General features: G+C 42.8%; 1 protein-coding gene across 1 annotated transcript; it reads left to right on the top strand.

The window, feature by feature from the left end:
* Positions 1-11,209: 11,209 nt before the first annotated feature.
* Positions 11,210-12,462, top strand: LOC311270425 (cilia- and flagella-associated protein 20-like). Its single transcript, XM_084375277.1, has 6 exons — positions 11,210-11,370; positions 11,500-11,579; positions 11,659-11,770; positions 11,867-12,055; positions 12,147-12,260; positions 12,363-12,462. The coding sequence occupies exons 1-6, from the start codon at positions 11,287-11,289 to the stop codon at positions 12,366-12,368; spliced, it is 585 nt and encodes a 194-aa protein (XP_084231403.1). The 5' UTR covers positions 11,210-11,286; the 3' UTR covers positions 12,369-12,462.
* Positions 12,463-13,823: the final 1,361 nt, after the last annotated feature.

Raw genomic sequence — 13,823 nt, 5'->3', positions numbered from 1 at the left:
TGGTGGAATAGAGCTGTGAAATGTTAAAGCCAGTTACGGTGTGACGTGTCATGGCTCAGGCCAGACCACCTAGACTGTACATACAGTTGACAAGCTTCAGTCTTCTACCGATTTGCTTTATTTTCGCGCCCACTTGTTCTCGGCCCTCATTTGGTGCTGCGCATTCCTGACTTCTTCCATCATCACTTTAATGTTCCTTTCTTTTTGTTTTAATGTTTTGTTTTTGATTTTAATCTACTCTCATTTATTTCCTTTTTTCCTATAACTGCATTGATCAGCCTGTTTCCTTCACACCGTGTTATTTTTAATCTAACTTTCATTGTTGGTTCACTTTATCAGCTTGAGAGGATGCTGACTTTTTGCCTGGGACACGTAGGTGAAGACTCAGTCTTAGCATTGTACCATTAGTGATTATGTTCATTTACGTCTTGAACGTAACATGCCAACACAAATATTTTTATACATTATAGCAATGGGAGCATTTTGGGAGTCACTGGCAATCTACCTATTCAGTTGTTAAGATATGAGGATGTGTTGTAAAATTGATATATGATGTAACGTTGTGGCTCTTTTTCGAACAAGGCGTTATCACTTAAACCCAAACGTCTATCTTCATGTATATGGATGCCTACATGAGCAGTAGATGCATGTGTATTTATATGTCCTGCCCTAAAGCTCTGTGTAATCTCACTCATAGCCATTTCCCTGCGTACATATCCAGATGCTGCTCAGCAGCCATGATTTCATCTCAGTGGCTCTTTGTCACAGGAGCTCTTTTCAGACTCCCAGTCACCATCAGGCATTTTATAGAGGGCTCAACTCAATTGCCTTCCATGAGTTAGAAATGCCTTTTATGTGGTGAGGGTAGAAACTGAGAATGAAGAGAAGGACAGCCTGAGTACCTGGCTTGTGTGAGTAACACTGTCTGCAGCTAGCCTGCTCATCTGTGTGTCTGCTGATCATACTGATTCATAGAAAAACTAAATGAGAAGTTTTGTTAATGTGTGTGTGTGTGTGTGTGTGTGTGTGTCAAGGTCAGTTTTAGACAGATGTGGAAGACTTTAATCCTCCTTCTTCTGAAATGTAATCTGATTTTTAGCACCCAGGGTTGAGAAAACCTTGTTAGTGGTTCTCGTCCTTTTTCCTTTGTGTGTTCTTTCTTTTTCCTGCCTCTCTTTTTTCCATTCGAACTTTTCTTTTCCCACTCTTTAGGTTAAAATGTCATCCTGCCTCGATGGTCTATCGATCATCACAATTCTTCCGCCTATTCCCTCTCTCTCTCCCTCTCTCTCTCCCTCCTGTTACCTGATACGGGTGTCAGGTCATTGACGGTTGTGTCAGACACAGTCATGAGTCATGCTTCTATTCCAAAGGCTTGCCTTATAAAACGACTGCCATATCGGGTTACTGAGCAAACAAACTTTGCGCCAGCAGAAAATCCATTAGCTATATCGATAAACACAGACACACGCATGAATGCACGTACACACACTCACAATGAGATGCAGACGGGGGCGGTCACGTTCTTACACACACAAACGCAAACATGCACAAAGTGAGTAGCAGACGCTTAATGGAAATGTAAAAACACACGTTAAAAAATAAAATAAGCAAACATGCGCAGACGTTAACATGATCCCATTAGCTCTGTCAATAAATGTGAATCAGAATGCACAAAGAAACTAGTTTTTCTTAAATTCCCTCCATAAGGAACATAATGAATGTTGTGTCTTTGTGTTTGTAGGCACTTATCCTAACTAAGTTAAGTATGCCACAAACACGGCTAACCCTAATAATGAATGAAGTAACCATGACAGTCTTTTAGACAGGGAGAGGAAATACTATTAAAACATGAGTGGTTTGGGGAGAGAGAACATGAGGACAAAGGGTGTGGTTATGGTGAGAGTTTGCCTTCCCAGCACCATGAAGAAATGACCAATTTCTGTTTTTCTTTTCCCCCTGCACTCCATTTCCCCCCTGTTTCTCTCTCCCGAGTTCAAAAATTCCTGCCTGGAAACAGTGATCTTGAACATCAAAAGGAAATGACTGTTGAATATGAGAACTTTTACATAAATTCCACTCCTAATACACACAGAGACACAAGCAAATGCACACAGACATACTGTACATACACATGTTTCCATGCGGTTAACACAGTGGTGGCAGTTTGCTGTGAAGGTTTTTCCTCAATTACCAGCACTGTAAGGAGCCTTTCAGAGTGCGTTAACCCATCAGTGAGATTAGTGAGAGTGGATACTTTCCCAGCACACACTGTTGATGAGCTGGGGAGTTTTAGAGCAATTTTACAGGCGAAGCGTCTAATCATGATATTAGACACCGAGCTCACATACAGAATGCCGTAGTGTGTTTTTTACTGGCGTGACCTGTGCGTATAGGGTCAGCAGTCATGGAAGTCTTTTCAGAGGGCTTAGTACGACCACATAGGTGAAAAAAAGATGTCTGAAGCCTTTTGTGGCCCCAGAGGGAGTTGTATGAGTCTAGTTACCTCAAATGACGTCACTTGAGTCAGCATTGGTTGGGAATGAAGGGTACAACTTTGACGGTGATAACAATCTAGGGGTGTGGTGAACATGAGGCTGTATTAGCCACTATGAGCATAACATTTCCAAAAATCTTTCACTGTTGGCAGTTGAGTTGCATTGCAGGCAAACAAACACCCTTGACTGTCAACGATTAAGCCTCTGGGGGCAACGGCCAACGTTTCAGCAGATATCTGGCTCTGCCAAGTATTCCTCTTCCGCGTGCCGTCTTTGTTGTTTATCATCAGGCATTACCTGCATGCAACCCAAACAAAACCCAACCGTGAAAAACAACAAAAGCACATGACATGAAATTATTTTCTTTTCTATTTGAGATAAGCGTGCTCGGCTAAATCATCTGTGACAGCGTGATTTTGCAGACTGTTTTACTGAGTGACATTTTAACAGAACATTAAGAAAAAAATCTCCAACTCAGGACACTTTGGGACTTCCACACCAAAAACATAAACTCTTTCAAATAGTGAACATAGTGAGCATAGTGACCAAGATTTTGACTTTCAGGATCAGGGTTGTCCTTTTAGATTTCACCAGCAGTCACGCCACCACATCAGCACATCAGTGGCAGTAGAATTTTGTAAATCCCTACATTCAATACACTTATATGTGCAGGGCCTCATAAAGCGTTTTTCCTGGGTCATGTGACTCAGGCTGTCGAAATGTTTGAAACAATTTTTCCAACAAGAAATATGTCGGGGTAACTGGAGCCAGGCAACGTGACAGAGAAGACTTAGGACAGTTGCATCACTCCAATTTGACAAATGTCCTGTCAACATGAAGGATGATGGGACCTTTCCACAGCCACCCAAATAAAACTGGAGCGTTCTCTCTCTTTCTCTCTCTCTCTCTGCCACCACCAGTTGCAATCACTGCGAGTTAGCACCTCGTCATAAGCATTCTTTAGGACATATTAGCACAGGCTTCTTTGACCTATCCTGTTTCAAACCACACACACGTGCATGCACTTGCAACCCAATATGATCCGACTCCCAACCTAACACAATTTTTTACAGGAGGTCTCTCAACAACAAGTGCTTGGTGTAAAAATATCCTTTGTGTCATTAAGGATGTGGGTTCTGATTGGTTGGGAGCAAGGACATGTGGCAGGTGTCAGCCAATGGAGAAAATGGAGGACAATGAGGATTGAGTTACCTGCATCGTTGCTGCCGTGTGTGTGTGTGTTTGTGTGTGTGTGGTATTTATATCAGCAGCGAAAGTGTCAGTGCAAGGAGGTCAGGACTTTGGGTAAACACTTGTGCCTGCAGGATCACCGGAACGCCTTGTTAAACGTGTGGTCAGTGGCGCACTGGTGTGAATCGACACACACGTACGCACACACATGCTTCATTTGGGATGAACACATTTCAATTTCTGGAGCTAACTTGACCCCACACTGCTCTCGCCGTCTCTCATCCCCTCCAGCCAGCTGCCTGTCCGCCTGGAGCAGAAATCAAGACTACCATATTGCACAATTTATGTCAATCCAAATGGAGCAGAAAGGGAAATCAAAGACTTGAGTAGGCGATAAAGTGCATATTTGCCCGGTGCTGTAATACGGTCTGTTACCCTGTGAAACGCTCGCTGAGTGATGTGAAGTCATGCAGGTTGTCCAATGGGAGTCGGCTCATTCGACTTAATTCGCTGGGTGGATTCCTTGTGGCACAAAAAGAGCTAAACCACATGTCATTTATTGGCGCTGTCATGTGTTTCATATCCTTGATTGGTTGTCATCCTCTGTCTGTACTTCTTTCTTTGACTGTTCATTATGTAACAATAAAACAGCAGACTGACGGGTATTTCCCATTTCCAGGTTAGGTTCAGCATTGTTTTCATAAATGTCAAACCACTCAGATCATCATTACTCATCAATCAGCATTAGCGTACCGCAGATGTACAATGTGTTTGACCTGGTTGAATTGTGCTGACACATTATCACAAAGCTAGGGCACATTGGGCGTGTGGCAAAACAAACAAATAGTTGTTGCTATTTAGAGCCATCCAGAATGCTTCTGTATGGCTCACAGATCACACACCACCTCCCACTCCACAATAGAACCGGTCAGACGTTGGCTGATCGAGGAGCCACATGTTGGTTTGGGATTGTGGTTCAGCTGGGAAATGAGAAATGGTCAAAAGTGTGCGGTGGCGTGGTGTCAAAATCTGGAGTTTCATTCAAAAATGCGATGGCTAAAACCCGAGCAGCCACTGAAATATGTGATCCTGCCACTTTTGCTAAGAAAATACTTCAATGAGGACATATTTTGTGTTACAAAGAAGTAGAAACTGAACAATATACTGTATGCCTGAAATTATATACAAATTAAGTTAAAGTACCGCAACAATTTGTCTTCTTCCTTGTTAACCACTTTTTTGTCTGTCTTAGCTGTAGAACAGAGAGTAAAGTAAATTTTATTCCCATTCAACCTTTATTTTAACTTTGAAATACATCGAGTTAAAGATCTCATTTGCAATATAGCTCAGTGTAAAACATAGACAGAACATCCTAGCTAGGAAGAAACCCAGACAGGATGCTTAGATAAATATGGTGATAAAAGTAAACAAGTAGAGCGCATACCTCTAAGTTTTAAACCATCCATAACCGCTCAGCTCAGACACCAGCCACCTACATACGCCTGATTATTTTTACATCAAGATCCATGTCCTTAGAAATGAACAAAAAAAAATCTTGCAATTTTAAAGAAAGTGAACAAACTTTCCCGCAGTCGTTCCTTTGTCCATAGCCACATCCAAAGTTAACAGGGTCTATTCTGGGCTGAGATAAATGCAATTTCCAGAATGAATGTTACTTAACTACATTTGTGCAAAACAGAAATGTTCAAACAGAACGTTTTTATTTATGTTGCAACGTTCTGTTTGTCGTAACTATGCTTATGCTGGTTTGGGTTAGGAAAACATCATGGTTTGGCTTAAAATACCTGTTTGTTGTCACAACAAAAATGGCTGCAGAAGGTCTGCCCTCCCCGTTTAAAACATCCACTTCTGTTTGCCACAAAAATGGTTGGAGATGATCTGACTTCCTCTGAAAAATAGCCAGTTTCGTTCGTCACTGGAAACGACTCGAACTGCGGTTTGGCTTCCTTGTTGGCTTGTCATAATGCAACTACCTTCACCTCCAAGTCTGCTTAAAAGCAGATAATCTTTGTGAATGTGAACATGATATGCCACGTCTGGTACAAATGTCAACCTTGGACGTGTCTGTGGTTTGCAGAAACGTTAACTGCTGACACTATATCCTGGTGACTGTGCTGGCTGAGACCCATCCTCCATCCAAGTTTTGTGGAAATCAGTTGTAGCTTTTGTGTAATCCTGCTGACATACCAACAAACCAACAAACCGACATAGGTGTTGGGGGTAATAACAAAAAAGCCAAATAAGAAAAATAATTAAAACTTATGAATAAATGAATCAATTAATATGTAATTGGATGGAAAAGCTAATGCCGGAAAAATGTGTCATTAGCCTTTGTGAAAAAGAGTGAATTATTTTATTGTGTCACTTTCTAGAATTAAATATAGTTTAAAACACAAGACAGTCTACAACTGTTGTGGTAAAAAATTGCTTTTAAACCACAGTAACACAGTTGAAAATGAGGCCAATGGCAGAAACTGTCAAAGGATGAGAGAGAGAAAAAGTAAAAACAGACAGACCGGGTGGGAGGATTGAACATGGGGAGACATAGAAACAGACAACCAGACTGAGAGACAAGGAGTGGGTGGACGACAGGCTCCCTTAGGAGACTGTCCATCCAGAACTTAGACGCAGCTCCCTAACTCAGCATGACCATATACAAACTCTCAGACGATCCCTGAAGACACGCACACACACACACACATGCTGACCCCAGGGCTCGAGGTTCAGAGGTTCGTCTTCTTGTTTCCCCTCAGCGTCCTTTAAAATCTTCGGATGACAATTACGGCGAATTTGATTAACAGAGCGAGCGGCACGGCTATCATGGCTCTTTTTTTTTTTAATGGTGGGCCAGTGTATCATGTTTCACTAGCTGTCATTTATACTGCCATGAGAAGGAAGGGGGGGGTCCCTTTACTGGCCTGAAGCAGACTTCAAACAAAGCCCAATGGAGAGAGAGAGAGAGGGCCAAGAGCAAGAAGAAAGACGGAATAAAAGAAAAGAGGGAAAAAACAATTGCACAAAATGAATGAGCAGACAGAGACAATTTAACAGGAGATGTGGGAACATTCCCCCAGTCATCTAGAGTTGGGTTTCATTTTGGCAGCTCCGCGTGAATAGCCATTACTTTTCCAAGGCCATCACATTGTACAATTGCTACTATGTCAGGAAGATAAAACCCCAATCCGCCCGCGCCTGCGTATGGATACTGTCATGAAATCACAGCGACCGTGAAACAGCCAGACAAATAGTCTGGGAATCAGGGTCAAGTTTTTGAACAGGGGATGGAAGAATTTGTAGCTCTTACTCCTAGGCGAGAGACGCACACGTACGAAATCGCACACAGACTAGGACACTTTTGGGAAACGATCTGCCCTGTTAGCCCTCTCCCTCCTGGTCGTTTTGATTGGGCCCACTTGCTTTTACAAGAGCTCTGAGCAAACCCAACTGCTTTATTGAGACGGGTTCTCCACCTCCCTTTTCTTTCTTTCATATGGACCCACCCAGTGCATAAACAGCCTTCTTCATTAGATGTCTTGTTCTCCTCATAGACGTCAAATAAAGTATGACTTTATGTTACAGCCAGCTGGTTAACATTCAGACAAGGGCCCTTGTATGGCCCCTGAGAAAGAGAGAAAGCAAGCAAAGAAGACTGGGAAAAAAGAAGCTTTTTTTCCAGTCACATCGGCGTTTGAGTGGCTGCTGGGCCGTGAGTGTTATCAACCTAAACAAATCACCAAACCGCGGCCCTAATGCAGTCAGAGGGAACACTGGATTTATTTTTCTTTCAGGAATACAAATGGTTTTGTAATAAAATTTTGCGCAGGCTTTTGCTCTTAATGGCTACCTCTTGACAAGTGTAAATGAATGGCCAGCGAGGGAGAGAGAAGGAGTGAGAGACAAGGAGAGAGAGAGTGGTAGTAGTAGCAGCAGTGAGAAACAAGATTTGAGATGAAACATGCTGTTCTCGCCTCTGACACACACACACACACACACCAGTCTGCAAGCAATTTCACACTGCGAGGTATTCTCTTCCTTGTTCAGCGAGACATTTTCATTAATTTACACAGCCAATGCACTCAGCTATGTGTGTGTGTGTGTGCGTGTGTGTGTGTGTGAAGTGGGCTATTGTTGGAGTGTGTTGTGGTCTGGCAGAGGTGGTTGATGGAAATGTGCTGAGTCGGAGCCATGAGGAAGTGCAGCTGTTGAACAAAACGGGTTCAGCAGCGACTGTACATGAATGTGTGTGTGTTTTCTCTTTCTTTACCCTCCACAACTCTCCATGGAAACGAGTAATCACCATACTTTAATGCTCAGCTTTTACAGGTGCTTCTGTGTTTGAATGTCTCTTAAAAATTGTGTGAGTGGTTGAGTGTGTAGGTAGAGTTAAGTGTATCTGTCCCTGGTGAATTTGATGGAAATCAAATCCATTCTAGCTGGCAGTGTTTACGTGACCTTGGCTCAAATGAACTGCTTGAAATCCATCCAATTCATTCTCTGTGATGGGCTCACGCTGCTTAACACAATCACACAAAACATACACGCAGTATACAACCCCACAGCTTATAGTACAGGCAGATACAAATCTAACATGGTATAAAAGACTACACGTTTTGAACGCATGTTGACATAATCTTCAAAGGATTACATATAGCTTTATTTGTAAACTCTAGCAGGCATAATTCATGTATGATCTGTTTAATATCGCCTGTTGTTAGGTCAAATGCACAGTATGTAAACTTTTTCGTTAGGGGTCTCTCTATAAAAAGATGTAAGTAGTGGGGGATTGTGGGATTTGTCATCTTCAACACCGTTACCTGAACAGATTTCTCTGAACATTGTTGGAAACATTAAGCACACAACCTCAACAAAATATATTACAAAGATCTTGTTGTTTTCAAATTTGTTGTTTTAATGCAGAAACATTACATGTTATATCTTTAACCTCCTAGTTTTCTGACAGCCCTTCCGCAGGTCGCCCAGCTCGTTTTCATGACAGTGCAACCACGACTAGGCGATGTACACAACACCTAAGTTTAAATAGGTAATCAAAGATACTCTTGGTTATGCCCTTATTCAGTAATATGAGTGATACTAAGATGTCCGCTAACCTTTGACCATTTGACTGAGACCTCATTTAAAGGAGACATATTATGCTCATTTCTGCTTGTTGACATGGGTCCTTGATGTCTAAATGGACTGATAGTAACATGCTTTGGTCGAAAAAACCGAAGGATTGAGCACAGCAGGGTTGTTTACACACCAGTTTCACAGCCCTGCTCTCAGCGGCCGGATTCTGACTTTTTTTTCATTATGTTAATGAGCTACTGCGTGCGCCGCCCACTTCTTCCTGCCGACCGGAAGACGTGAGGACGGCATCGCGGGACCATGGCAACGAGCGACACACAGCAACTTTCAATAAAGTTGAGAGAAAAAAAAACGAAAAAAAAAACCAACAACAACAACAACAACAACAACAACGAGCAATACACAGCGCGGCGCAGCTTTTCAGTGTCCGTGCCTGCATATAACTGATAGTAGCACAGCAGACATGTAGCAGGTAGCCGCTGTCTCCAGCTCCAAAACAAAGTAGTGATTGCTTTACTGCAGATAACGTTTTGGTGCTCTCAGGTCTCTCATGCCAGCAGCTAGCGCTACAGGCTGTAGCATTAGCTGTAGCGTTAGCTGTAGCCTACAGCTAACGCTACGGCTAACGCTACACACGTATTACATGTATACCAACACACAGAAAAACGGTCAGAGGACAGTCTCCCAGAGCCATGACATCTGCCCAACTACAGCAGCTCCTCGGGCTGTCACACAGTCAGCAGTGCATTCAGACAAGACACTCTTCTAGAAGTTTGCTTACACACTGTCCTTTAGCACAACATGCTAATGAATGAACGTAGCTCACTAGCTGTGAATAACAGACCAGTTCATACCGTTTCCTCTGCGTGTTCACCGCGGAACAGCCGTTAAACGTCCGCGAACAACTGACACACAAAACTGAGATGATGTCACACCGTCTCCTCTGTTTGTTCACCGCCGAGCAGCAGCTCACTGTCCGCGAACAACTGAGACATTTCACCCCGTCTCCTCCCCATGTTCACGGCTGAGCAGTGGTTCACCGGCCGGTTAGAAGCGATAAAATTTCAATATCCTAATTCATTTTCTCAATTCACCGTCATGTTTTAAAAGAGTGCTGATATGACAAATAAACGTTTCGTATCATTAACATTATCGTGAATCCTACGGCCAGTAAGCCCAACGTTGATAACTTCACATGTAATGTTGGCTCAGCCTCATATTTACATCCACGGTTAGCGTTAGCTCATGTGCTAAACGGCCAAAGTAACACAAACTACACTGTTTTTTAAATACTTACAGTTCCATCACTGACAGCGGGTATGGATCCATCTTTTAAGGGACAATCTCGTTGCCAGTCCAGCATTGTACTGACCCTGGTTGCTGAAACAGTCCGGGGTGAAGTGACTGGCACAGACCATAACGCTTCTGCTCACTGAAGCTGGGACCCTGATAAATAAAAAGTAGCCTCTTCGCTCTGATATCCTCTTTGGGAGGGAGGCGATGTAGCGAAACATGAGGATCCGTGCATCCGACGACAGAGCAGCCGTGCTTGGCTTTCGGGTTGTACATGGCAGCGGTCAGGCTGTCGGTACAAGTTAGCGAGGGGAAAAAAATGGCGGATCCTCGTTCAGGTAGCTGGCGTAATGTGGGAGGAGATACGCAAAGAGTATGCAAATCACCCGGACTGTTACGTCACAATCCGGGTGAAATCCAAACGGCTCGTTTAGAGACTCAATTCCTGACTCTGCCAGGTACAAAATATTGACTTAGTTGTCAAAACTCATGCTTAGGGGGTGGGGAGGCACTCCGGATATGCAACTATACATACTAAAGCAAGGAAAAAGTCAGTTTTGCATAATATGTCCCCTTTAACTAGATATGATCTTATATGCCCACCCTGGAGCCTACAACAGTCAATGAGAAATTGCGTTGGCAGAAGACTTACTCTCTGTTCCTCCTCTGTCTCTTGAGCCACCTACACACCAGTCACTGGATGGTTGACGCATCATGTAACCAATAAAATGTCAAAGTAAAGTTTAAATGGGTTTCTAAGACCTAAACTTGGAAATTATGAAAGTGTATATTGTTTCATGCATTTTGCTCTTTGTATAGGCTGTTTTTCCACCCAAGCACTTGTTATTACCATGGATTAAAGTTCTCCATCGTTATTTTAATTTCATTTAGTCAAAACCACTAAATGAGCCCTCATATTGAAGATTTGGGTTTTATTATTAAACTCATTCCGTGAAGACCCGCCCTTATCTGCCTCTAATTGGCTTGATTGGTTGCTCTTGCTGGGGTTAGAAGAGCAGCCAATCAGAAGCTTAGTACCACCTTGGAACCGCTTAAATATTCCGTTCCTTAGCAACACGAAATAATGCAGAGGTTAGCAACAGTATTAGTAAGTAAACAGTGTTTACTAAGTAAATCTGTTGCTAACCTCTGCATTGTACTAAACTAAGCGATCGTGGACGAACATAACTCAGCCAAGATGTTTAAAAACACATTTCAAGGCAGATTTTTGTCTATTTTCTACAGCATCGGCAGCAAACCGCTCCAGATATGGGATGAAAAGGTAAGCAGCGATTCAGAGTGGATGCTATGAAGCTTATCAAGCTTCCTTAGCTGGTCGTGCTAAAGCTAACTAACTATATTTCGATTGACTGCACAGCCTTTATATACATAATTTTCTGTGTGTACACAGGCGAGGAATGGTCGCATCGAGAGAGTCACAGACGATGACATCCGCTCCCAGGTGTTGGAGGTCGAGGGGGCAAACGTCTGGTGAGTTTGTGTCTGTTTAACTGATTCCTCAGCTCAGGGCAACTCATTAAAGCACCCTCATCTCTTCTCGTCTCTGTAGTACCACCTACATAACATGTCCTGCGGACTCCAAGAAGACACTGGGCATCAAGCTTCCCGTTCTTGTTCTGATCGTCAAGAATCTGAAGAAGTATTTCACCTTTGAAGTCGAGGTAGGGTGTATTCACTCTCACAGATACCGACCTGTTCCATGTTTCGGTGGTATAAACAAGTAAAGTGGACATATTCTCCCATCTTTAAACTTTAAGGTGCTGGATGATAAAAACATTCGCCGGCGGTTTCGGTTGAGTACCTACCGAAGCACGACGCGAGTGGATCCGTTGCTCTGCACCATGCCAGTGAAGCTGGACGATGGCTGGAACCAGATTCAGTTCAACCTGTTGGACTTCACCAGGAGGGCCTATGGAACCAATTACCTTGAGACGCTGCGTGTACAGGTCAGTGCACAGAGACAGATTAGAAACCAGCTACAACTCTGACTGTATTCTCTTTCAGTTGCTAATGTCTGACCTGCTGTTTTCCTCTCAGATCCACGCTAACTGTCGAATAAGGAGAGTGTATTTCTCAGACAGACTGTACTCTGAGGACGAGCTCCCAGCAGAGTTTAAACTCCGCCTGCCTGTCCAGAAGCAGAAAGCCAAGGTGAAACACACACATCCACGCACACACATCACTGCATTTACTTATAACACCACATATAACTTGTCTTACCCCCCTGTCTGTTTTTGTGTTTGTCTCTTGCAGCAGTAGATATTCTCAACCTGCTCTCTTCCCCTGGACCTGATGTGGAGTTTTGATGTGTAAGATTTTCTGCACAGTAAAGTTTTTTTGTCCTCAATTTCAATGCATGCATGTATTACTGACTATTTTTTATGCACAGAGTTAGTGTAAATAAGTAAATATAGAACTATGATGAGTTAATGCTTTTGTAACTGTCAAGCATGGGCATTTTAAAGGTCACGTAGCATTTTTTGCAAGGCACCTGGATATTTCCTTAGAAAAACGTGTCCATTGTCAGTTATATTGTAATCAGACTGTAACCTTTCAAAAGAGACCAAAATCATACCTGTACCCCACATGGTTCAACAACAGCTTTGAATTTACTTTGGGCTAGACTGGGAGAGGCGTTTTTAGGATAATTTTACATAATTTTTTAGGAAGTTTGTACGTTTGTATGTTTTAATGAGCTAGTGTACAAAGTTTCCGACAAAATTTTCCTTGGATCAGTACTAAAACTTTGAGCATTTACTGTAAGGCATGAATGGGTAGGGGTGAGTGTGAGTGTAAGAGGAGTAATCCCCTCAGCTCAGACGAGGCTACCAGCATGTACCTCTCTGGTTTTTATGTGCACACGCGTGTAAACGCCAGAACATTTAATGGCAGGCTGATTATCAACAAGTCAGTCATTTAGCACGTTCTAAACATCTGCTCTTTGTCCACACTGAAATCTGCAAGTCTGCAAGTGCCTCACACAAGCACCCCCACCACACACACACACACACACATACATGCAGACGTATTTGTGCAGGCCTGCATATCTGTGTGTCTACGCACATTTTAATTTCAGGTTATATCACATTTTGTAAGAGGTTTGTGTGCGTTAAATTACAATAAAATCAAGGGGAGTGTTGTCTTGCTGCTTCACTACAAATCCATATTTGATTCAGACATGATTACACAGTCAGACATGGTAAAGTCTTGTTCCTGTGCCCCCTTTCCTCCTCATCTTTCCATTGCCCTCCTCTCTCCCTACCTTACCCTTCCCTTCCTCCCCCGTTCTCTCTGGAACTAATTTCTCCCCCTGTAGCAACTCTGTTTCAGGGACTTCTGAGATGTTCACAAGCTAAACTTGCCTTATAAACACCCGCAGGTCACAACCATTTTAAAATCAACCTTGTAAACACAACTGTGAGGATTGGATGGACGGGGGTGGAGGATAACTTTTCAATTGCTCTGAAATTTCATTTCATCTGTCGAGCAGTAGGTCGTTTTAAAACATGGACATGTTACCTGGAAAAATAAACGAACTGTGGCAAAGAAAATTCAGAGCTGCACCTCAATAATTTCTCATTAGAGAGATTTGTAAATATACCGGCAGACACATACGAGTGCATACGCAAACAAATACACAAGTCAGCTGCTGCAAAGTGAGCGTAGATTCTGGAGAAACACAAATACACACAGATCTAAATGGTTGATGTCAAT

Source organism: Pagrus pagrus (assembly GCF_965226575.1).
Source record: "Pagrus pagrus genome assembly, chromosome: 15".
NCBI lineage: Eukaryota > Metazoa > Chordata > Actinopteri > Spariformes > Sparidae > Pagrus > Pagrus pagrus.
This window is presented reverse-complemented; position numbering and strand designations above follow the sequence as displayed.

Excerpts from the sequence above, each read along its gene's own strand:
- LOC311270425 (XM_084375277.1), top strand. The coding sequence starts at position 11,287 with ATGTTTAAAAACACATTTCAAGGCAGATTTTTGTCTATTTTCTACAGC. Across the intron at positions 11,371-11,499 it reads TCCAGATATGGGATGAAAAG|GCGAGGAATGGTCGCATCGA; the intron begins GTAAGCAGCGAT and ends GTGTGTACACAG. Across the intron at positions 12,056-12,146 it reads TTGAGACGCTGCGTGTACAG|ATCCACGCTAACTGTCGAAT; the intron begins GTCAGTGCACAG and ends TTTTCCTCTCAG.